The 26,185-nt window shown below is 43.2% G+C and overlaps 1 protein-coding gene across 1 annotated transcript; it reads left to right on the forward strand.

Annotated features, from left to right (window-relative positions):
* Window positions 1-8,371: 8,371 nt before the first annotated feature.
* DUSP5 (dual specificity phosphatase 5) lies at window positions 8,372-25,392 on the forward strand. The gene is made up of 4 exons (XM_082269540.1): window positions 8,372-8,796; window positions 16,222-16,358; window positions 22,166-22,385; window positions 24,473-25,392. The coding sequence occupies exons 1-4, from the start codon at window positions 8,433-8,435 to the stop codon at window positions 24,871-24,873; spliced, it is 1,122 nt and encodes a 373-aa protein (XP_082125666.1). The 5' UTR covers window positions 8,372-8,432; the 3' UTR covers window positions 24,874-25,392.
* The last annotated feature ends 793 nt before the right edge of the window (window positions 25,393-26,185 follow it).

Here is a 26,185-nt window from a genome sequence, read left to right on the forward strand (position 1 = left end):
ACCGGCTGCAAATTCAAATGTAAAACCCACCAAACACACTGATACATTGAAAAATAAAATAAATTCACATTAGTTTGCCCCCAGTGCCCTTTCCTGCAGTTTTACTGTACTTTTTAAGTGTGTATATATATATATATATATATATATATATATATACATACATACATACATACATACATACATACATACATACATACTTTAACTGATTTATAGTTTTTTTTATTATATTATAATTTATGATTTTGTGTTTCAAACTTTATCATACCCGAGATGTTATAAAGAAGAACGCACAGTAAAAAAAAAATCATATGTAAATAGTTGGTTTGGGCTGCTCATTCTTAAGAATTACATGCAAAATAATTGTACCGCTTTCAGCACCTAAAATCCGAAAGAATCATACCGCCAGGGAGGTTAACACAATGCACATAGTTCTGTGGGGTAAAACGCACGCTTTGCCATGCATTACCGCAATGCTCAAATTGCCGGCCTATGGGTTGCAGTGATGCCAATAAACCACTTAAGGACCCAGCCTTTTTCTGACATTTGTTGTTTAAAAGTAAGATCAGTATTTTTTGCTAGAAAATTACTTAGAACCCCCAAACATTATATACATAATATATATATAAAAATAAGTCTCACTAAATGATGTAGAACAAATCAATGTCCAAAGAGCGTAAAGTCCCAATGTGTAAACGTGAAAGTGTTGAAAAGGGATGTAAATCTTGATCAGCGCTCTAGCAATCCAGAGTCTCTTAGGTAATGTGCTTACCGAATAGGCAATCAATAATTGCAGAGATTCACATGCAGGGCTGACTTGATTGTGGAAAATCGTAAGTTGGACACTCAAAATTTGGTGTCATAAATCATAGAAAAAAAGAAAAAACTCCATAGCATAATACCGTAACACTAAGTGTTAATGATAAACACCTTAAAAAAATTTCACCACATGAAGGTGTGAATATCCGTCACCAGTTGTGAAACTGCTTACCAGAAATATATAGTATAAGGACATAAATGACAATCCCAGTGTTGGAGAATCAAAGAAGGAAGGAGAACCACCACCGATTTAATAGCCTCTTACCAGATTTAGGAATAAAAACGGCAGAAATAGGAAGGATCCTAAACACACCAGGAACGCCAACAATGAAACTCTGAGCCCCTTACCAGACCAAGGTGTTATATAATCGCTCAAGATAGGATCTGGCCAAATACGCTCCTCCAGCATACAGCTCTAATAGCAGGCAGTCTCAGGTACCAGAGTCAGGTTGTTCCCAGCAGGTCAGACAGGCCAATCCCAAATAAAAGGAAAACGCCAATAGTGTAAAATCGTAACATTCCAAAAGAAAAAACGAAGCATGTAAAGCCGCCGGCGTGCTGACGTCATCCCTGAAAGCGTTCCGAGTGAGCGGATGTGCTTTGCCGTCCGGCCGGCGGCTTTACATGCTTCGTTTTTTCTTTTGGAATGTAAGTGTATTTCTTTTAATCCATTAAACTAGTTGTTACGATTTTACACTATTGGCGTTTTCCTTTTATTTGGGATTGGCCTGTCTGACCTGCTGGTGGGAACAACCTGACTCTGGTACCTGAGACTGCCTGCTATTAGAGCTGTATACTGGAGGAGCGTATTTGGCCAGATCCTATCTTGAGCGATTATATAACACCTTGGTCTGGTAAGGGGCTCAGAGTTTCATTGTTGGCGTTCCTGGTGTGTTTAGGATCCTTCCTATTTCTGCCGTTTTTATTCCTAAATCTGGTAAGAGGCTATTAAATCGGTGGTGGTTCTCCTTCCTTCTTTGATTCTCCAACACTGGGATTGTCATTTATGTCCTTATACTATATATTTCTGGTAAGCAGTTTCACAACTGGTGATGGATATTCACACCTTCATGTGGTGAAATTTTTTTAAGGTGTTTATCATTAACACTTAGTGTTACGGTATTATGCTATGGAGTTTTTTCTTTTTTTCTATGATTTATGACACCAAATTTTGAGTGTCCAACTTACGATTTTCCACAATCAAGTCAGCCCTGCATGTGAATCTCTGCAATTATTGATTGCCTATTCGGTAAGCACATTACCTAAGAGACTCTGGATTGCTAGAGCGCTGATCAAGATTTACATCCCTTTTCAACACTTTCACGTTTACACATTGGGACTTTACGCTCTTTGGACATTGATTTGTTCTACATCATTTAGTGCGACTTATTTTCATATATTATTTTTAGGGTGTGGTCACACTTGAAGTTGCGGCTATTATTTTTTGTTTATTTCACTTCTAGCGCAGTTATTTTCCTTTTTTATATATATATATATATATATATATATATATATTTTTTTTTTTTTTTATTAGCTGAGACCTTAAAGAATAAAATGGCGGTCGTTGCAATTTTTTTATGTCACATGGTATTTGTGCAGCGGTTTTTCATTTTTTAAATTTTACCTAAATTTTTTTGTAAAATATAAAAGATGATGTCATGCCGAGTAAATAGATATCAAACATCTCATGATTTAAAATTGCGCATCTATAGGTGACACTTTAAAAGCCTTTACAGGTTACCACTTTCTATCTACAGAGGAGGTCTGGTGCTAGAATTACTTACTGCCTATGATCTGACATTTGCGGCATTACCTCACATGTGTGGGACGATTGCTGTTTACGTGCGTGCGTGCGGGACTGACGCACGCTTTTGCCTATTCACGCTAGCATGGGGAACTTTTTAAATTATTAATTTATTTGATTTTTTTGATTTTTACACTGTTGCTTTAATCTTTTTTTTTTTTTATCCCTTTTATCACTGTCACAAGGAATGCAAACATCCCTTGTGACAGCAATAGGTACGTGACAGTACTCATTATGGAGGGATCTGGGGTCAATAAGACCCCAAATCCTTTCTCTGCACTTGAAAGCCTTCAAAACGCTAAGATCGGGGTTTTTTTTAATACTTTTGGTAATCAAAAATGACGCCAATGACAGCCAGGAAAACCGGAAGTAATATTGTCTCATCACTTCTGGGTTACCTTAGCGTTGACCCGATCAAAGACGATTCTGATGGATCTCCAGCCAGCCGGAAGAAGTGCCGGCTGATAGCTCAGGTCTCCTGGTGGGACAGGAAAGCCTGAGAGAGACATGCAAAGTGGCAGGAGGGGGGGGACGCCCCCTCCCGCTGCTTGTAATAGCAACCGAGTGGCTAGTTAGCTATTACAATAGCCGACCGTCGGCTCTAAAAAATAATACAGGCATCACCCCGGTACAACCACTTGAATTCAAATGATGTACCAGGTACGTGATTTGGTGGCAAGTGGTTAAGGTGGTGGAGAAGACTACATCTTGCACAGCAATTAGGCAGTAGCATCTCTATGGGGTTGCCCACCTGGTGACACCATCAAGTAGGAACTGATATTCGACCACGATGGTGTCACCCCCATCCGTGACAGCAAAACTAGCCTGCTTAGCGCCCTGCAGGGCACTGTGGCAGGCTAGACGGACAGGAGCCTCATTGGGTGGGGGGGGCTGGGGTGACACCAGATAGCCTATTAGGGGAGAGGGAGTGACACCAACCCTAGTGTCGCCACTGCAACTAGGCACCCCTGCTGCCCATAAAGGAGACAGGCAGACAGATATTGCCCAGTGGATAAGCATGCATGGAGAGAATGCACTCTTCGCAGGGTCTGATGGTGTATACATGTAGGATAGCGAGCCTTCATACATGGAAAGTTTAAGTGCTGCTGATTGAGGCTCCATGAGACAAGAGTGACAGCAGACAGACAGATGACAGATAGGCGGCATATACACAGAACTAAAGACACAAAACATCAAACCCAATGACTGTAAACAGACAGGTCACACAGATAGTCTGAGGGATCAGTTGACACACCACAGGAGTCATTAGAAGGATGCAAGGATCAGGCAATACAACCCACAGGCAGTTGGAGGACTCCACCGTGCTTCCATCACTCTGTCATTGTGGCCAAGAGCTCCACGTAATCTCTCATAGTGTTCTTCTTATCATGGGGCAACAAAAACAATTGTCGGTACCTTTTTATTTATTTTTTTTTTCATACAATCAGTTTCAGCCAGTTCTTACCAATGTGGCATTTTTGCAGAAAATTTTGAAAAAGTAATCTTGCTAATTGAGGATTCGCTAAAGTTTCCCATTAACACATCTTTCACGGAGAAGGGCAGTAAAGCTAGGATGTTTGGATTTCTCATAATTGTCTGTCTCGGTGACAAATGACAATCGTTCTTCTCTTCCTGGACTCGTTTACACCACGAGGTGCGTCTGAGCACACATATTTTTTTGCATGTTTCCACACATTCCCCACATTCCTGTGCATTGCGTTTAGGGCAATCCATTAGGTTCAATGTGTGTAAAATGTGCAAATAAAGGTACAGGCACGATTGTTAAAATCGTGCCACACCAAAAAGCATGGTATTACGGTACCATGCGTCTTGGTGGGCATAAGCATGCATGCGTTTGCTAGATGTGTGTGTGTGTGTGTTTTTTTGTCTGTTTTCTTTTAATTTGACACTTGAAAAATCCGTATTGTCATTCAAGACAATGTGGGTCCTTACGCATTTACATGTGTTTAGACAGAATTTGGGCAAAAAAACCGCAGCATGCTAAACATTTTCGACAGCCCTAGAATTTAACACATTGGTGTGAACTAGGGTCATTGGAAAACATGGCATTTACTGTACATGTGTTCCTGATGTACTATTTTCGCTGTCACAGATGGGGATGACACCTTTGTGGTGGGATATCAGTTCCTACGTAATAGTGTCATCCGGGTGCAGTCTGCACCCACTGATTCCCATAGCAATGCCACTGGATCTGCTGTGAGGTTGCAGTGTTAAAAACACACTAAATGGTACTGCAGTAGCATGCGATTTGGTGCCTGCAAACGCAATGCATTTGTGATCTCCTCTTCCGGTACCGGTAACATTACATTGGCACCTGCATGTCAATTAGAAGGGCAGTGTGAACATTTGCGGTGCAGTGCACCACATTCTGGTGTGAACTGGTCCTAAGGGCTCACTTACACCTGATGCAGTGGAGTGCAATGCTTCGCGCATGCGCAGTAGGGAACCGGCCGAAAGGCTTCACTGCTGGTTTCCCTTAGAACGAGTGGCGGTGGCAGCACCCGGCAGCTGATCTGAAAATCAGCTGGGTTGCTGATATTGCAGGCTCCCTGGACAGGTAGGTGTCTATATATTAAAAGTCAGCAGCTACAGTAGTTGTTGCCAGGGCCATCTTACCCAATGGGCACGCTGGGCAGTTGCCCGGGGGGGGCCCCACCTGCTCAGCAATCTAGCCCCAGCCAAGCATTTGTCCCGATTCCCGTGTACATCCCGCCGCCGAACTTAGCAGGTGGCAAGCGCCTGTCGGCCCTGCGCTGCTGTCCCCGCCTACACAAACACGCACGAGAATAAAAATGCAAATTATCGATAAGGAGATAGTGCCAGGCTAATGACAGCTTCCAAGTTCTGGGGTCCGGTGAACACACACACGGATGGGAGTCAGACTCGACTGACCTGTGTGTGCCTGTTCCCGTGGGGGTGGACAGGCATTCCTGCAGTTGTGGGCTCCCCCTCCACGGCCCAAGTGGCCTGACAGCAGCACAGGGCCGACAGGCGCTTGCCACCTGCTAACGCACATGAAAGCAATGGAATAGTGTAAACTAGGCTCACTGGAATACATGTATTTTTCTTGCATGTGCATTCATACTATGTTTAAAGAGGTGTTCCAGCTGGGAAAAAATAAAAGTCAGCAACTACAAATAATGCCATCTTAAAGCAGAGTTCGGCCGAAAATACTTTTTTTTTTTTTTTTTTTTTTTACTTTTTTTAAATAAAAATACCCCTTTAATACTAATATATTGCCAATTACATTAACACTATTCTCAGATTACAGTACAGTATTTGATTGTAGATAATTCCTTACTTTTTAAAATGATTGCAGAGCGCGGCCATCTCCGGTGTGGGCGTCTGAAGCCGCAGTGTTGGCCGCTTCCTGATTTCCCTGCAAGCTGGCCACCCAGAATGACGATTGCAATCTCGCGCATGTGCTTTATATTGTGATCGGCAATGAGAGGAGCTGCCAGCCATGCCCATTGCCTCCTTGGATTGATGACACACATCTCCCAGGAAGCAATGCAAAACCTGGAAGTGACGTCCAGGGCTGCGGCCGCAGAAGGAGGAATTAGGACAAACAATCCTGTAAAATAAGGTAAGTGAACCAAAAGAAATAAAAAATTATAGCCCAATTCATTTTTAAAAATCATATCACTGCTGAAATCTGTTAAAGCGGAGTTCCACCCAGTGAACGTTTTTTTTAATAAAAATACCCCCGGGACAGTCAGGGCTAGTACATTCCACAATGGGTAGCCTCTGATCTGTCCCGAGTTGCACTTACCTGAAAGAAGAAATACTTACCTTGAAAATGTATTCTCCAGCGCTGCCATCTCAGGTGTGGGCAGCTTGAAGCCAGCGCGATCCTCTTCTGCGTCCTCTTCCATCTTCTTAGGTCCCACGATGCACTGCACCGGCCCCGCCATCACTTCCGGTGCCGCAGCGTCATCCCTGCACAGCTTCTGGGCATGCCCAGAAGCTGTTTTGCAAGGTATGACGGCGCCTGCACCGGAACTGACGTCGGGGCCGGTGCAGGCGCATTGATTCCTGGGAGCGATGACGTTCAGCTCCCAGGAATCATTGCAAAGCCAGGAAGTGACGAATCACCGTGGCCGCCGAGGGGAGGAAGAGGAAGTAAGGTAAGTATATTTTCTTCTAAACGAGGTAAGTAAAAAAAAATAAAAAAATTGCAATTATCCAATTGTTTTTCAGGTTATCCGGAGCGAGAAGATGGAGGTAAGTATAATTTTAGGGTGGAACTCCACTTTAAGGTGAAAATTTGGGTGGAACTATGCCTTGAGAGCATTAAAGGGCCCCGGGCAATGCAGTGCACTGGGGTCCTGCCTACACAATCACCCACAAGAATAGAAATGCAAATTATCGATAAGGAGATATTGATTGGTACAGCAGTGCCAGGCTAATGACAGCTTTCAAGTTTGGCGGCTGGGTCCGATGAACACACACAGATGGGAGTCAGACTTGACTGTCCTGTGTGTGCCTGTTCCTGTGGAGGCAGACGGCCCAAGTGGTCTGACAGCAGCGTAGCGCCGACAGACGCTTGCCACCTGCTAAGTTCGGTGGCGGGATGCAGACGGGAATCGGGACTAATGCTTGGCTGGGGCTGGGTCGCTGGGCAGGTGGGGCCCTCGGGCAGGGCAGCCATCCGAAATTTTGGGGCCCCTTACACAGCTTTAGGCCTGGGCCCCTCTGGGCTTGACCACCAACATTTTGTGGGGCCCGCCCTCTGGCCATCCCACTGAGTCCTTCAGTGCACCCACTTCTGTTTTAACACTCTTACAACTTAATGAATGAAAATGAATACAATCCATCAAAGAGACATCCCCATATATTCAGCAAAGAGACATCCCAATCCAGTAAAGAGATGGTCTCATATATTCAGCAAAGAGACATCCTAATCCAACAAAGAGACGGCCTCATATATTTAGCAAAGAGATATCCTAATCCAACAAAGAGATGGCCTCATATATTTAGCAAAGAGATATCCCAATCCAGCAAAGAGACAGACTCATATTTTTAGCAAAGAGACAGCGCAATCCAGCAAAGAGACATCCCTTCAGCTGCATCGGCTTACTCTGCCGCTGCCATGCTTTAGCAATTGCTAGTTACTACAGCAGCAACAACTCGGTCTTGTTGGTTGGGGCCTGGGCGGCTGGGCCCCTTTGAACCCCTGGGCCCCCTACATGTGTATGGGCTGTCCCCCCCCTGATGGCTGCCCTGCCCCCGGGCAAGTGGGGCCCCCAGGCAACTGCCTAGCATGCCCATTAGGTAAGATGGCCCTGACATGCTGCATTTTTATCCTCCCAAATGCACAGCAACATATGCAAACTTGGTAAAGAGGATTAAAAAAAAATGAACATTTAAAAAAAAAAAAAACGCACTGCGAATGCACTGAAAATGATCTGCGCATGCACAAAAAAGTGCACAGTGAATTTAGAGACTCTGGTGTAAACGAGCCACAAAAGAGATTGTACATTTTCTATACAATGAGATTGTATAAACAGAGTGTGATGTGCAATGGCTGGCAGACTGAAGGCATCGCAGGTACTCGCTGTGTGCAATGCATACACTGAGCTCGGCTCACACCTCCCTCTAGCGGGGGAATTCTCCAAGAGGGAGGGGAGGCGGAGCCACACACAACTCCATGAATGAAACGCTGACTCTCCATATATGGTCAGTGACGTCACGGGCGGGCGGCCCGATGAGATATAAGCGGCGTCTGCGGGATCCCCCGGAGCGGAAGTGTCATTTAAAGATCCTGAGAAGCGGCAGCAGCGGAGCAAACATGAAGGTCACCTCTATAGAGAGCCGGCGGCTGCACCGGCTGATCAGGAAGGAGTTCTCCCGGTGCCTGGTGCTGGACTGCCGCCCTTATCTGCCCTTCAGCGCCTCCAGCGTACGGGGATCCATCAACGTCAACCTGAATTCCGTGCTGCTGCGCCGGGCACGGGGGGGAGCCGCTCCGCTGCACTTCGTGGTGCCCGAGGAGGGAGCCCGCTGCCGGCTCCGGGACGGACAGGTGTCGGTGGTGGTGGTCCTGGATGAGCGGAGCCAGAGGTGGCAGAAGCTGAAGAAGGAGAGCCCGGCTCATATCGTTATCGCCACCCTCAGCAGCCTGCCAGGGGCGCCCCGCATCTGCTTCCTAAAGGGTGAGTGTCTGAGAGGGGATCTACTATCTATAGTGGGGATTACTACCCACAGGGGGGATCTACTACCTATAGTGGGGATCTACTACCTATAGTGGGGATCTACTACCTATAGGGGGGATCTGATGTCTACAGTAGGATCTACTACCTACAGGGAGGATATGATGCTTATAGGGGGGATCTGATGCCTAGCTCGGGGTATCTGATGCCTATAGTGGGGTCTGCTACCTACAGGGGGTATCTGATGCCTATAGTGGGGTCTGCTACCTACAGGGGGTATCTGATGCCTAGCCCAGGGTCTGCTACCTACAGGGGGGATCTGATTCCTAGATCAGGGTCTACTACCTTCAGGGGGGGGGGGGATCTGATGCCTAGATCAGGGTCTGCTACCTACAGGGGGAATCTGATTCCTAGATCAGGGTCTACTACCTTGGGGGGGGGGGGAATCTGATGCCTAGATCAGGGTCTACTACCTACAGGGGGGATCTGATGCCTAGATCAGGGTCTAATACCTACAGGGGGGATCTGATGCCTAGATCAGGGTCTAATACCTACAGGGGGGATCTGATGCCTAGATCAGGGTCTGCTACCTTCATGGGGATCTGATGCCTATAGCAGGGTCTACTACCTACAGGGATAGATGGGGGCATCTGATACCTATAGGGGATCCTACACCAATAGCAGCATCTACATCCCATGGTCGGATGGAGGGGATCTACTATCTATAGAGGGAATGGGGGCTCTGATACTTGAGAGGATAAAAGGATCTGATAGCTATTAGAATCTAATACTTAAGGGGGGGGGGGGGACTAGAGCTCTATCTATAGGGGAACGAATGCCTAGAGAGGATGAAGCAGATCTGATGTCTATTGGAGGGATTTGACACCTATAGAAGGGATGGAGAGGATCTGATGCCTATAGGGAGTTGGAAGATCTACTACCTAAAGAGGATGGAGGAGATCTGATTTCCATAGGGGGAATCTGATCAAATATGGGGTTTAATACCTAATAATAATGGAGGTGATCTTATTTCTATTGCAGAAATCCGATCATATAGGGTTTAACTATAAGGGTTCTAATGCCGATAGGGGTGATAGAGATCTGATGCCTATAGAGGGGCTAAGGGAATCTTGTGCCTATATGGGGGTGGAAGGGTATCTGGTACCTATGAGCGGCATGGAGGAGATCTGATACTAATAGGGGGATGAAGATGGAGGGGGGATCTCCACCTGAAGGGTGAATTTCTTCTAGTGAAGACCGAAGGAATAGGTCTGCTTGTGTATGTCTTCTATAGAAGGGGAATGTGGAGGATGTGCCCTTCTAATAGGGATGGTGGGCATCTGCTCCCCAGGCGATGCCCACTAACCAATGTGTGTCTTTTAGAATAAAAAAAAAAAATGTAATTTGATAAGGGGGATATAACATGGTAACAAAAAATACTTTCTATATCTGCTACATATGTGCATGTCTTTGCATCGAGCATGACTCATTTCCTCCACCTGGAACACTATTGGGAAAAAAAACCCTGGATATTACTTTGTATACTATGTTGTTTAGTACTATTAACAGTTAATGTTATGTACTTTTCGTAGCCTGACTTTAGACTATTTATATCCCTTATTGATTTAGATGTTGTAGTGGAGTTTTTTATAGAGTACACACTCTTATCAGTTCACTTCTCACGAGATCCTCGCTTGATCTTTAGTCCTACAAATCTGTCTGCATTATATTTTCCTTTTTGATGTTTACTGATCTACATAAAAACTGTGTCTGAGTCTAGCCTTATTAATGACTGATCAGCTAGATGTTGTTTCTCAACGATAACAAATCCTAACAATACCTGATGCCATTAATGGTATAGCTTTTCTTATGGGAGTCCAGTTGTGGAAGTGATATTTGTCAGGGCATTATTGTTAATTTGGGGATTCAGTAATGTTAAAACTATTGATTTGTCATATTTTGCAGCTAAATTGTGATTGTGGTTTCAGTTATGACTTGGTTGTCTTAGCGGGGGTGTCCCCTATAGATAGATGAGGTTTCTGCTTCCCCTTATTGCAGTTTTAGAATTTGTCATTTGGTTTCCAGAATTCTGAAACTAATAATGTGGAGAGGAAATAAGCTCATCCTGTATATGGGCACAGGAAGCAAACTACAGCCAACCAAGCACAATACAATGTGACTGTACAATCTCTAGATCAACCAACAGCTATGTAGTGCAGCTGCTTTTTTTTTTTTTTTTATTCCAGTTTTTATTTAAGAATATCGCAATACACAAAAAAAAAAATTTGCAAGTATCCATTCATCAAGATTTTTTTCAATGATTATTTTGTACACCTACTTTTTTCTTTCCCTGGTATCAGAAAAGATGACGTAAGATAATGTTTAACAATCAAACGCTGATCCTCCACTTAAACAGACGTAAAATCCTTATTAACATTTTAAGGCATCAAAGTGTTTGAGGAAACCTTTTATGCTGCCTCGATTGGATACAAAATAGGTAAATCTTCATTTTACATAGTTTAGTTAAATCTGAAGGAGATTATACATGGATTCTACAGTCACATTGTAACAGGCCTGGTAAGCCAAAGAATCCATATGTAAATTAGACAATTGCTTAAAATAACATAGTATCAGATTGCGCAGACAGAATTAGTTTGCGCTGCATCGACCTTTTTACGCAGTGCTTTACAAAATAAATAATACATAATAAATAAATAATACAATATCATTTATATAATATAATTAATATAATAATAAATAATACAATTCAAGACGAGGGTTAGGAGAACCCTGCTCATACAATATAATTTTATAATTTAATTAATATAATAATAAATAATACAATTCAAGACGAGGGTTAGGAGAACCCTGCTCATACAATATAATTTTATAATATAATAATAAATAATACAATTCAAGACGAGGGTTAGGAGAACCCTGCTCATACAATATAATTTTATAATATATTAATAAATAATACAATTCAAGACGAGGGTTAGGAGAACCCTGCTCATACAATATAATCTTATAATATAATAAATATAATAATAAATAATACAATTCAAGACGAGGGTTAGGAGAACCCTGCTCATAAGAGCTTACAATCTAAACGACTTGCACAGTCCAGTTTTATGGTTTAGCATGATCCTTTGCATGTTTGTGGGGTGCAAAACACTTTTTTTTTTTTTTAAGACTAAAAAAAAGTTTAAAGTGAAGATGAGACAAGAACTGAACGAGTAATTGTAAATAAATGCAAAAATAAAATGATTGGAACATTTGTGTCACAAGCTGAATGTCCCTTTTCATCAGGATGTGTCATAAATGGGGGTCTCATCAGCTGCAGGAAGAAGCCATTTAATTGAATGATCTCCGTCCCTCTGCTGTAAGGGGTAATGGCACACAGTAGGATGTGGATCTCAGCTGTACCTACAATGGGTGCAATAATCTGCAGCTTGTTAATAGGGCTGTAAAGTCATCACCCCCCTGGGGGGAGGCAGCTTCCCCTGGTAGGATATGTCTTGTTAAGATGAGGTTAGTGGCAGGTCAGGAGGGGGGGTTGTAGTTGTCCTTGCAGTTTGTCACATCTAGGATGCAAATAGCAGAGGTGTTATGTAAATTGCACAGCAGCACTGTTGATAAGGCTGGGAAGTGGTCTGGTTGATTGAGCTGGCTCCTGGGCTTATCTGGCACTTGGCTACTGATCTGGATCTGTCTTATGTACTAGCTTGTCTGTTTAGTGGATTACTGGTTAGTTATCTAATGTATTTTTGTCTGCTAAGCTGGACCCAGACACTAGGGGGCATCTGGAAGGGCAGACACAATCGGACCATAGTGTGGCCCTACACAAGGTCCAATCCTCGTTTGCAATAGTGTGGCCCTACACAAGGTCCAATCCGTTTGCAATGAAATAATCGCACATACATTGGGTTGTCTTGTGTTATCAATATAAGCTTTGTGGTGTGAAGGACCCCTTGGAGCTGAACTCTAGACAGATATGAATAGAGCTCTGATCATTAATACATATACTGTATGCATTAAAAAAAATAGTTAATTTCCTGAATTTGACCCAATATCAGCCTCCTGTAGTCCCTGTATAGCAGAGCTGGAGGTAAAGCAGCACAAGGAACCAATAGGGTTAATTTACTAAAGGCAAATAGACTGTGCTCTTTGCAAGGGCAGTTGCACTGTGCAAGGGTATTTGCTCCAGCGTTTAGTAAATTGGGTGAAGCTTTGCAAAAAATACCCAATCACATGCAAGGAAAATAAAAACAAAAAAAAAAACGCATTTTTGCTTGCACATGATTGGATGATGGGAAGACAGCAGAGCTCTCCCTCGTTTACTAAGCTCTGTAGAAAATACCTGTGTAAAATGCCTTTAATAAATAAACCTCTATATATATATATATATATATATATATATATATATATATATATATATATATATATATATATATATATATATATATATATATATATATATATATATATATATATATATATATATGTATATATATATATGTATGTATGTATGTACTTTTATATTGCCGTCAATTTATGCAGTGCTTTACATATATATTGTACATTCACATCGGTCCTGCCCTCGAAGCTTGCAATCTAAGATCCCTAAATCACGTTCATACATACACATACTAGGGCCAGTTTAGACAGGAGCAAGTTACCCTACCAGCATGTATTTAGAGTGTGAGAGGAAACCCATGCAGGCACAGGGAGAACACGCAAACTCCAGGCTGGTAGTACTGTGGTTCGGTTCGTGTGATGACAAGAAGCATGGTGGTAGGAAGGGCCGTCTTTAATGATTGGACACTAGGCAAACATTTTCTTGGGCCCTGCCGAATCCACTTATCAACTATTTGCGAGCAGTGCGGGCTCAAGGGGAAGCTGCTTAGGGCCCCGGGCAGCGGCCCCTATTGCCCTGTGTTAAAGACAGCCCTGGTGATAGGAGGTGAAAGCAGGGTGATAGAGATGAGCTCACTGCTGCTTCTCCTTTTACTGTACAGTTAGACTGGGGTGGGTGCAGGTGACCTGGGCTCAGAGGGAATTGATTGAATGGCGTTGTCCCTCAGACTGAGGGCATCTTGTGGCAGAAAAAAACTGCAGGGAAAAGTTCTGGGTTTAAGTAAATATTGCAACAAAAGCTGCTTTATTTGATCTTTAATCAGACTATTATTGTCCTATTTGGTTGGAGTTCTGCTTTTAAGAATGGTTCGACTTAGACTTTTCCGATTAGAGCAGAAGATGTGCCTATATATAGATCTTATGACCAAACTGGGCATCTATCATCTCATCCATGACTTCGTTATAACTGACTTCACAGCAATTGAAAGATGCATGTGTGCCATAAGGAGTGCTCTGGGTGGGCAGAAGGACTTGCCTTCTGCTTACAATCCTTGCAATTTGTTAGGGGGGCATTAGTTGGTGTATGGAGCTCTTATTTCTCTAAACTGGTGACTTTAGGGATTTTAACACTATCCATGACTTAATGTGAGGGAACAATTAAAACGGTACCATGGGGACTGATATTTTGGATGCCTGCAGATGTTTGCCCATTTCGTCCAATTATGGTCGTATGTCTGTGGAATCTGGCTGGGGACACAAAGCCCGTTGCCAGGATGGATTTTCCTCCGCCATGTTAGTTTTCAAACAAGTAATCTGTCACTCAGGTTCTCTTCTTTCTCGCTTGGCCAAAGCATGTACCTTCGCACAGTAATCTGATGTGCCATACACACTATAAGATTTTCTGAAGACTTTTTCCTTTAGACTTACCAAAACCATATAATATGAGGTCAAACCTAAACACTTTCAATTTGTATGCAACCTGGCAGTCCCTTGCACTACATAGAAAAGGTAAATCTGAAGGAAATCTAACCACAAAAGTTGGATAGTGTGTATCCAGCTTTAGATTAGAAAGGTCAGTTGGTGACCGGATCTTGCACCCTCAGTGGGCAGCATCTAGTAGGTGCTGCAACTGTCGTTTTGTTGCTTCCTTTTGGCTTAAGTGGCAACACCACAAAAATGTCAAAAATCCCAATTGCTGACAGGTGTGTGGGGGGAGGGGATTGTACATTGGTTTTAGTTGTTTTACCTAATGTGTATAATGGAACGTTTGCTCCAGTTTATAGTGATCCCTTTAATAGCGGCTGTACTGTAACCTTTTTAATTGAATGAAAGACTTGTCCATTGATGTTCCCAATTCAGTGAATTGCAATTAGCACTGTCAGATCTCCTCCCCTTGTCCTGGGTTACCTTCCTGCCACCCCCCAGCACAGGAGGCAAAATTGCTAATCGCCTCCTATTGACTCCCTGCAGGTTCTTTATCCCATGAGCCGGGATTAAGGCAGGGCAGATGGGACAGTCTGGAACAGCCTGCTCTGGTGGCAATTACCATTACACAGGAAGTGATTGCATCGCACTGATGTGTCACCACCTAGATGATCACTGTACATTCTGTAAACAGCTTCATCATATTAGTTTGATGTACTAATAATAAACCCATGTATATGAAATAAGTGTTATATAACTGTCCCTGTCCCTTTCTTTGGGAACAGGGTGTAGGTACATTGGGAGGTCAGGGATTTGTCTAAGTAGCTTTTGAGAAGTGTTACTTGAGTTATGAAAGTAGCAATTTTTATATATAAAGTTTCTTTTGGTTTTCCAGAATGTTGCAGAACAAAACTTGCATCTAATTATACTGTAAATCACTTTTGTGAATTGTAAAGTATGTAAAAAGCTGTGTAGATGTCCCTTCAAATACCTATAATAAAAAGGGGTTGATTTACTAAAACAGAAGGCCTCGGAAACTGGTGCAGCTGTGCATGGTAGCCAATCTGCTTTTAACTTTAGCTTGTTCAATTAAGCTTTGACAAAAAAAAAAAAGCCTGGAAGCTGATTGGTTTCTATGCAGAGCTGCACCAGATTTTGCACTCGCCTTTTTTTTTTTCCAATAAATTTTTTTTTATTCAAATTAAATCGACAATACAGCGATAATCAACATACATCGAATACATAGAAAGTAACACTCTTCTTGGTACATAAAATTAGCATAGGTTTCTAGAACTGGATACAAATGTTGGGGGGGGATGCACTCGCCTTTTTTTAGTAAATCAAACCCAATGTTTCCATGCAACTTTCCCCCAGGATTCACATGCTTTTCTCACTACGTTTCAATAAGAACTGTGTGAAGCCATCAAAACTAAAGCGTTGGCTGTACTTATATTCAAAATCAGAATTGCTGAGGTCTATCTTTTGAGGCTGAGCAATATTAACGTGATTTGCTTTGCATCAATGTGCAAAAAGGCTTATCCTGCATTTAGACCTTCTTTTTTTCTTTGAAGACACATTGTTCTAGGTGAACATATGAATAGATTATCTTTTTACTTCATTGTTGTAACAACTTGTTCTTTCCTGCAGGTGGATTTGAATCCTTTCGCACGGAATACCCAGAATGCTGTGTGGATCAGAAAAGTTTGTCGCAAGAAGAAAACGATAGCACGTCAAACCACCTCTGTGAGAAGCTCTCCTCCTTCCACAAGCCATCATATGATCAGGTACAGAGGACTCTCCATTTGCTTTTATTTTATGTTCTGAGATTATTGCATCCCTGCCTTCTAGTAAACCTGTGCCCAGACTAGTATTTTCATTATCTGAACAAAGTAGTAAATGCACTTTAACACAAGCCCTCATTTACCTCTGTAGCTATTGGCATTATGAAGAAATTTAACTTCAAGGTTCATAACGCACAGAAATTCCCAGCTATTTTCTATGGAAGGCAGAATCCTGGCAGGCTGCAAGCTCTCCAATGTAAATGCACAACAGGGGTTTCTAAGCTTAGAAATTGACTGGAACTGGCTGAAGTTGTGACCTTTGAGGATTGTTGAATAGGAAAGGGTTGAAACTCCTATCAATTTTTTTTTTTTTTTTTGTCTGTCTTGTAAGATCTCATTCACACTACCGCGACTGGTCCATTGTTTGCTACGGGGACCTTTCTAATAGGAGCGACTCAAGTCGCTCCGACTTAGAAAAAGGTTCCTGTACTACTTCGGGGCGACATCGGAGCGACTTGCATAGACATTCATTATACGAAGTCCGTGCAAGTCGCGCCGAAGTCGCGGTGCACGCGACTTCACAGGTCGCCCCCAAAGTCGTGCCGCGTTAGTGTGAACCGGCACTTAGGGGGTTTTCTTTTCCTGTCCTACAGATTTAACAGGAAGGGAATGCAAGTCCCTACAAAATGAATGAAGGTTTTCGCTTTGCATACACAGTAAATGGATACATGTCCTCATTACATCAGAAATCCATTTATATTTCTAAATGCAAATGAGTTGGAGGAGGATTTTGGCAAAAGATACAATAGCATAAGGGACGCACTGAAGGTAATGTCCCTTGTGCTATTATATATTTTTTTGGTGAACTTGGGCTTTAAGGGTTCAACTTTACTCCATTGTAAAATTGTACTTTAATCAGTTCTATCCACCAGCTAAAATACTTGTCTTCCTCTTTCAACCAGCAATAATCCTTGTGCCAGATGTCACACAGCCTTTCACTTTAAAATGTCCCAGACAGGTGTTCTTTTTTTGCAAATGTGTGCCGTGGCCCCATTCGTTCCTATAGACAAGTAAAGCACTGTGTAATTTGATGGCGCTATACAAGTACCTATAATAAATCCTACTCCTTGGTCTCCAGTGATCCAGCTTAAACATAGAAATTAGGATTGCAAGTAATGGAGTTGGTGGCTGCATTCAGGGTGGATGTGGGAGTATTGATCTTTAGCATCCACTAAAAACTGAAATACCAGTTGTGGTTAAACTGTTATTTCAAATGATACTAAAAGTTGTTCAAAAGTCTTTGCTCCCCAGTTTTAGTACAGAGAAGGTCTGAAATATAAGGAAAATTTTCCAGAGCAAGCCCTGCAAGGGTTAAGCTTTGTGCAAACGCCTTTCTGCCCGTTAAGCTTCGGTCCATTAGCGAGATATGGGCTTGTGAAAGGCCGCGCTTCCGGAGATCAATAGAGATATTATTGCTTCCTGTTTGGAATGTGCGGTGCAGGAGCTTGCCGGGGAGATGGCTGAAAGCAGAAAATAGCCTTTGACTCATCTCCTGTCCCCTATAGATCCGTATATCTTATAGTGCTATAATTACCCAGGCACCTTCCTTCCGTATCCTCTTTCCACTTAATTATTGATGGCGAGATTGTCCTGGCAGCGGATGTGTAATGGGAAACTCAAGTGCATCCATGACAGTTTAAAATGATAGATGGCAAGCCATCCAGTAACCCGGTGTATGGTTTGCCTCATTTTGTAAATTGCTGCAAGATATTGAAAGTAAATCTACGTAAACTTGACACAAGGGCAAAACTAATGCTATGGCACCTGTGGGGTTACTGTGTAGTATGGCAAGTACTGCAAAACAGTTTGCTGTAGGAAATCTCATTGAAACAATCTTTTTTGCAATTTTTTAAATTTGGTTGCTTAAAGAAAATTGCACAATATTTTACCACCCAATTCTAGCAATGTATAAGAGCCGGTTCACACTGAGGCGACACGACTTCGGGGGGCGACCTGTGAAGTCGCGTGCACCGTGACTTCGGCGCGACTTGCAGAGACTTCACATAATGGAAGTCTATGCAAGTCGCTCTGAGGTCGCCCCAAAGTAGTACAGGACCCTTTTTCTAAGTCGGAGCGACTTGTGTCACTCCTATTAGAACGGGTCCTGTGCTAATCAATAGACCGCGACCGACCACGACTTGTCAGGCTGACAAGTCGCGCTAATGTGAATGGGCTCTTAAACAATCTGCACTGGTTCTATTATGGTTTGTGTATCTATTGCCAAAACAGTAGTTTTGGATTGAGTGGAGAAGAGTTGGAACCTACGTGTCCCCAATGAGGAGAGTCTCCTCTTGTCACTAAAACAAGAATAGAGAGGAAATCTTCCAATAGATATACTTGTTCCGGAAATGGCTTAAGAGGATCTACCTTGCTTTGGATTTCCTTACTTCATGTTGTGTCTATGGCCGGCCATACACAATACGAATCTTGGCTGGTTCAGCAGGAACCGGCCGAGATTAGAACCGTTAATGGGCAGGCTGAATGTACCCAAATGATTGATCAAATTGGGTACAACCAGCCTGCTGGATTCTTTTGTGATTATTACTAATGGCTATAGCAGCCCCCAACCCCACTCCTCCTACGTAGTTGTACCAGTTTATCTGCAGTCTTCTCTCCTAATAAAGTTCAGAATGGCATTTCTGAGCTTCCAGAGGCAAAAGATGGGGGTTCGACCTCACACACTGCACAGCATAGAGCAGTAAATGTGAGTGTAATCTGAGATCTGAGTGTGGAGAGCGGACATGTCTCCCTCTACAGCAGTGGTTCTCAACTCCTGTCCTTGGGACCCACTAACATGCCAGGTTTGCAAGATAACTGAAATACATCACAGGTGATATAATTTACTGCTCAGTGATTTCAGTATTCTAGTCTGCATCTTTCCAAGGTAGTACTTAAGATCTGGCCTGTTGGTGGGTCCTGAGGACAGGAGTTGAGAATCACTGCTCTACAGTCTCATAGGGAAATGTGCACAGTTGAGGCTGAGGCTATCAGTCACAGGTTGTGAGCTGGAGCAGCCCTCTCCTGTCCTCTAGGATCCCTTGAAGTTTACATAACCTGTTAAGTGACTCCTGCAGATAGCAGAAGGAAGACAGCAGACAAAAATCATACTAGAAGCTTTGGACTGATGCACGTACATACTATAGGAAGATATGCTTTGCTAATTTTTTTAATTTCAAAGGTTAGTCACTTTAATTACATGCTTCTTAACACTTGGCGTTGGCTGCACACATATATTAGGCCGCTCTGCAGGTGGGCCTTGGCGCAGAGTGGCCGCATATTTGCGTGAATTGGTGCAAATACAGCTGTGCCCTGCACGCTTCCGGCACAGTTCATGGTGGCTAACAGGAAGTTCCCGATCGCTGCTTGCTATCTGGAGCTTTCTGATCCTGTGCCAGCCAATCAGTGGTCACATGATCATTAGCCCTGCTCCCACCTCCCGGCATCCTTAAACCTCTTAAAGGGTCAGGAGGCGCTGGCGCCAAGAGGGTAACATGCAAATTGAGGAGGAAGTAAACTTCCATCTTTACGTTTTACCTATAGGTAAGCCTATGTTCAGGCTTACCTATAGGTAGTGTAAATATCTCCTTAACATGCACCGTTTAGGAGATATTTATTGAGCTAGCTGCCAATTGCATCACTGGCATATGCGCTCTGAAGGAATGGCCACCCATGCCGTTTCTTCAGAGCAGTTTGCACGGGGGTGACGTTATCGCAGCTCCGGCCTGTTACAGAGCTGGAGCTGCAAACCCAGAAGGAACACCGGGTAGAGATGGACGCTGCCTCCAGCGATTGCATTGCTGGAACACTTAGTTTTCAGGTAATTTTAACATAATGTGCTAGTATGTGATGCAAACTAGCACATTATGCCTTTGCCTTGCAGGTAAGAAAAGAATTACAGCGGTTTGCAACCGCATAAGGTGGCAATTAAACACACCAAAGTGCAGTTTTTCTTCCAAAGTGACAGTAAAACCATTACATTTTGTTAGCATTTATTACTGCCTTGCCTGACCATACCAAGACCAAGCTGACCTTTAGCCCGCATTCACACTGGTACGACTTGGACCGCGACTGGTCAGCCTGACAAGTCGCAGTCCTCATGCTCCCATAGTGTAGTACAGGAGCCGTTCTAATAGGAGCGACACAAGTCGCTCCGACTTAGAAAAAGGGTCCTGTACTACTTCTGGGCGATCTGGAGGCGACTTGCATTGACTTCCATTATGTGAAGTCCGTGCAAGTCGCGCTGCACGCGACTTCACAGGTCGCCCCCTAAGTCGGAGCGACCTAATGTGAACGGAGCCTTAGTTCTTGTTAAAATGTAGTTTGATATCTTGTAGCAGCAATACTTTACAAAGCAGTTTTGAGTTATTTTAGCACAAGGGGAATTTTTGAATAATTGCACGAAGGTTGGTTGATAGATATCGCTCATGACACAGCCACCTCTGCTCCTAATTTCAGCTGCACAGTTAAGACCCAGACTGCATATTCTTTAGGAGGCTTAAGGGATTATGTTAACTGACAGCTCCATCTTGTTGTATCCCACAAGAGGTTACAAAGTCAAGTGCGCATCCTGTCTGTTAAAAGCACCGATTTTGAGATTAGCCAGATTGGGGGAGTGAGCTTTGCATGAGCACTTTGCTTTATCTGGGTTATGCTTGAAGATTCTGTGCATACCGGAGGTCGGGGTCCTAGGGTAGGAAGCGATGGAGGCGTTTTTCAGTGCCTCTTTCCTCATCTATGTGGGCCGGACAGCAGGAGGTGTGTGTGGGCTTAACGTGATTCACTGGGTTCTAATTCCAGGGTACAAAGCCAAAGATCACAAATGTAACGCAACATTCCATTTTTAGATTAGCGCTGTTTCATCATGAATATTACTCATAGTCTTGAAGAACCCACTTTGCTATTCTAGTCACCGAACAATCAATATTAGTGGGTTTTGTGGCAGCTCTGTTCCGTGCATGTAATAAAAACATTAAATGCCTGCGTGTGCGTAATAAAACATTATACAGATATAGCTTCTGTCCTAGAACTGCCGCGAGGTCTGACATAAACTATAGCCTTTTTATTTTATGCTGAACTCAAGCTGTAGCTTCAATTGATTGTAAAGTCTCATGTTTTTTTTTTTTTTAATAAATAAAATTAATACTTATACCTACCTGCTCTGTGCGATGGTATTGCAGAAAGGGGCCCCTTAGCTCACCTTCTAATGGCACTTTTCCACTGCAAGTACCGGCTTGGCTCTACTCGGCCCTGCTTGGCCCAGTTTGCTTTTCCACTGCTGGTACCGCATGGTACGGTGTTGGAACGGTTCGGTACGGTACGGTATAGGTTTGCTTTTCCACTAAAGTAGTACTAAAGTTAAGTGGGTGGGATAACAACGGGGTGGGTGGGATTCTCTGACCAATCAGTGGCTAGTAGTGTCTGCATGCAAAGGATTGTGGGATATGGTACAGGGTATGGTACCTCTTGGAACCACAATCGAGTAGGTACTGTTTTTGAGAGCCGTACCGTTCGGTTCCATGCAGTGGAAAAGCGCCACCGTACCGAACCATTCCTACACTATACCATGCGGTACCAGCAGTGGAAAAGCACAAAAGCGAGCCGAACCGTTCGGTTCCATGCAGTGGAAAAGCACCATAAGGGTGCCCTGCTGGCACTGCCCACTGCTCCCCTCCCACATGTGCCCCCATAGCAAGCATATACCCATTTTATTTTTCTGCCGAAACTTAGCTTTTGTTCACCTTATTTTTCAGGGCAGTCCTGTTGAGATCCTTCCATTCCTCTACCTGGGCAGCGCCTACCACGCTTCAAAGTGTGAATTCCTCTCCAGCCTTCGCATTACCGCCTTACTCAATGTCTCAAGGAAGAGCACTGGATGCATTAAAGACCAATATGACTACAAATGGATTCCCGTGGAAGACAACCATACCACAGATATCAGTAGCCACTTCCAAGAGGCTATAGATTTTATAGGTGAGTGAAGCTGTTCTGGGCTGGCAATAAACTGCTAATTTATTTTAAATACATTTTGATTTTCTGCATGATTTTCTCATTTTTACTAGGCATGTACAAATTTCAGTCTATCCATTTTTTGGTCATTGTAGTGTAGAACACTGGTCAAAGCTGAGCTCCAGGGAAACTGCTAAAAAAAATTACTATTTACGTGCCACATGATTGGTATTGCATATTCAGCCCTGAGATTTACACAGCTGTGCCACAGCACCGCACTTTTTGGCCTAGTTTTTGTTCACTGCTGTGATAAAGTAAAACGCATAGGTCTTGGCCCTCCCCCAGCCTGTGAATGGACAGTGAAAGGAGAAGCAGCAGACTGATCTGCTCTCACCCTTTCAGCATGCTCTGCAGCAGAACCGACTCATTTTGTCACTTCCCCTTTCTGAGCTTTGGGCTTTAAATATTTTTTTGGTTTTCTTTGCTTGGATAAATTAAGTCCTGGGTAGTTCTAGCCTGTGACTAAGTGCCGGTTCACACTGTTCCGACTTGTCAGGCGACTTGGTCGTCTGACAAGTCGTGCTCCATTCTGTGCAATTGGAACCGTTCTAATAGGAGCGACTCGAGTCGCTCCGACTTAGAAAAAGGTTCCTGCACTACTTTTGGGCAAAGTCGGAGCGACTTGCATTGACTTCCATTATGTGAAGTCGGTGCAAGCCGCGCCGAAGTCGCGGTGCAGGGCGACTTCATTAAGTCGCCCTGAAGTTGTGTCGCCATAGTGTGAACCGACACTTAAAGAGAACACAAAAATTGACTGCTTAAACCATGAATTAGTCTGTGCTTTTTGCAGTTCTACATGGTCTGTATTAAGTTTGCAAATTTTGCAGTTCAGCCTTCCTGATAAGGGACTGTTCACACCATGTGCAGTGCTCCATTTTTATTTTTTTTTCTGCATCAAAAATGCATGGAAAGAAAATGATATGGGTTCCAATAGCATTGTTACCAGTGCTGTGCTTTCCAGTGTGTAAGTTCCAGAAAAAAATAAAACCTTTTCCTGCACAGAACTGTACTGGAATGCGGTAAAATGCATCAAACGCAGCAGACCCCAGTACAGGTTTTTGCAATTTGGAATCCATGCAGATTATTGAAAGTTGTAGAACAATTATTATATGCAAACAACTGTCTAAGGTTGATTTCAGATTACACCTGAAAAACATGAAGAATTTTTTGTTTTACTACATAATGGATAGCGGCATAAAAAATACAGGGTGCTCAGGGGTTTAAACATTTTTACAACTATCATCCCTTAAAGTCCAACCATTAATTAAAGTCTTTGTGGCTGTTTAAGGCAATTAGAGAATTCTTCAAAGCCGGACATAAACAGTACAGCTTGGTAATTACAGGATCTGGTGCTCTAACATGGCCAATTTGTCTTCAATAGGAGGTAACTTCTGTTGTGTCTCCAAGGACAAAGCTTGTACTGGCCAATAAAACTGGTTAATGGCTTTGTGACTGCTGACCCCTCTCAATGCCTAGTGGTCAACGGGTACTTTCCTTGGCTTGATTTGTATTCTTTGTTCTTGGGGTGTGTTTTAATATACACCTCCGAATGAACTTGGTAGAGGTCAGCCAACGTCCTTACAGATGTTTTTGAAGCCTTTTTTAAGATGTGAAATTTCATGTGGATTTTTAATGACCACATGTCAAAAGCCCAGGGGGTATTTGTGAAACAACCAACTTTGTGATGAGCAACTTGGGCTTTGTCTCCATGGATTTTAATGGGAGTGCTATCCTGCACTGGGAATGCACGGAGTTAAGCATTTGTATAGCATTTAAGTGGAGGCAGACCGTGGAGCTCTGCATCCTGGGGCTCAATAAAATTTGGCATGACTGTTTGAGGAGTTGAAGGCCTGACATACATGTACGCACAGTGTATGTATAGCGATTTGCTACCATCACTGAAACAAGCTATATTCTAACTAGGAGGGTTTAGGTTTTGTTCAAATGTCAAATCTCCGTTCTACATCATAACGCATGCATACATAGTAGAGGCACATGTTGTGTTGTGTTCATACAGTTGTATTTATGTGTCATTTTTGATCTGTCTGCAGATACTGTGAGACACTCTGGAGGCAGAGTCCTAGTCCATTGCGAGGCTGGCATTTCGAGGTCGCCCACCATATGTATGGCCTACCTCATGAAGACCAAACGGTTCCGCTTGGAGGAAGCCTTTGAGTACATCAAGCAACGCCGCAGCCTTATATCACCCAACTTCAGCTTCATGGGCCAGCTCCTTCACTATGAGTCTGAAATCTTCTCTTCCAAACCCAGTGGCCCCCTCATGTCTTGCAAAAGAGACACGGTTTCCTTCTTCGCCGAGGACATGAACATTGGCCAGCACTTTGAGGGGTCTTGTTTCACTTTCCCCACTTCCGTCTTGACCCCTGTTCCTCTCAGGTCTCCCGTACACCAACTGAAACTCAGTCCAATCACTGCGACTTCTTCCTGCTGACACATGTGCCGTAGAGACGGTGGACTAAACTGTGAATACAGACTTTAAAACAAAGTGCAATACAACAGACAGTGTCACTATTCTATGGCACAAAATGTGCCACCCTACAAGTTGCATCCTATGCTTTAAAGACTTTACGTTTGCTGTTCCAAAACATGGATTAAGTTTACAAACTTGGATACGTCCTGTTGCAGTTACTTTTTCTCTCAGTAGAAGTTCTGTGTATTTTATGAATGTCCTCTCATAAAATTGAGGGTATTGAATATTTTACCCCCTTAATAACACAGAGGATTGTACGAGCACAAACACATGCAGTGTAATCTTATTTGATAGGTCTGCGTAGCAATAAGTTATGTAGAATCTGGGATGTTTACATTCAATGTAGGGTGAGTGGTAGGTGAAGACCACCTTATACACTGTAACCAGCAGTGTAACTGTATTGAGATGTGATGGACGTCCAGTGCTGGGTTCTTGCTGGCCCTGTGAAGTAGGTGGCGGGACAATGCCATACCTTGGCTCTTCTCGTTGGGCACTGTCCCAAAGTACCTTGAGTTAGAAACGTGTCAAGGCCCAACAAAATCTACCCAGAGAGGGCTTAAGGAGAAAACTACTTATAACATTCGAAAATGTGTTGACATTCCCATGCTTGCACAGAAAGATATGATATTTATAGAACTGGGCTGTGCAATTTGTTCTGAGATCAGACCTCTTGAGCTAAAAGAGGTTCAAGATAGCTGGTAGTATTCCATAGGAATACTGGGAAAGAGTCTTGCCGTGCACTGGAAAAATTACTTCCTATACTGCACATTCAGTATTGAAAAGTTCTGAAACTGTTGCATATAGATCTGTGAATTAAGAATTCTTGACAAAACTTTACATTTTGGCTTAAAGTGGGAAGATTTAGATTCTCTAAAAGGTTTTCCTGCTGTCTCTCTCAATGATTGGAAGATTTCAGTCCACTTCTTGTTGCAGTGACTTATGCCTCGTACACACGCAACGATTATCGGCCGACCGATCGGCCGTCTTTTGTCCCAAGTTGTGTTTTGTTGGTTGGAATGTGCCTAGACTGCACACTAATTTTTTCGGCCAACAAAATTCTACTTCAGAAGTGATGTCATGTGCTGGTTTACTTTCCGTGTGTTTTTTTCCTTCTCTGAGCATGCCCAGTCTTGCTCATCAGATTTTTGTCTGCCGAAATCTGTACTGACTGACCGAAAATCGGCCGTGGTGTTGACGGCTAACAAAAATTTTATAGCCTGCACACCAGATTTTATTAGTCAGTTGTCGAAAGCATCATACTAACAAGCCGAAA

The sequence above is a fragment of the Pelophylax lessonae genome, assembly GCF_965119305.1.
Source record: "Pelophylax lessonae genome assembly, chromosome: 9".
Lineage (NCBI taxonomy): Eukaryota > Metazoa > Chordata > Amphibia > Anura > Ranidae > Pelophylax > Pelophylax lessonae.

What these genes read in the sequence shown, in the direction of transcription:
- DUSP5 (XM_082269540.1), top strand. Translation starts at nt 8,433, where the DNA reads ATGAAGGTCACCTCTATAGAGAGCCGGCGGCTGCACCGGCTGATCAGG. An exon ending in CCGCATCTGCTTCCTAAAGG is followed by an intron (nt 8,797 to 16,221) that starts GTGAGTGTCTGA and finishes TCTTTCCTGCAG; the next exon opens with GTGGATTTGAATCCTTTCGC. An exon ending in ACAAGCCATCATATGATCAG is followed by an intron (nt 16,359 to 22,165) that starts GTACAGAGGACT and finishes CTTATTTTTCAG; the next exon opens with GGCAGTCCTGTTGAGATCCT.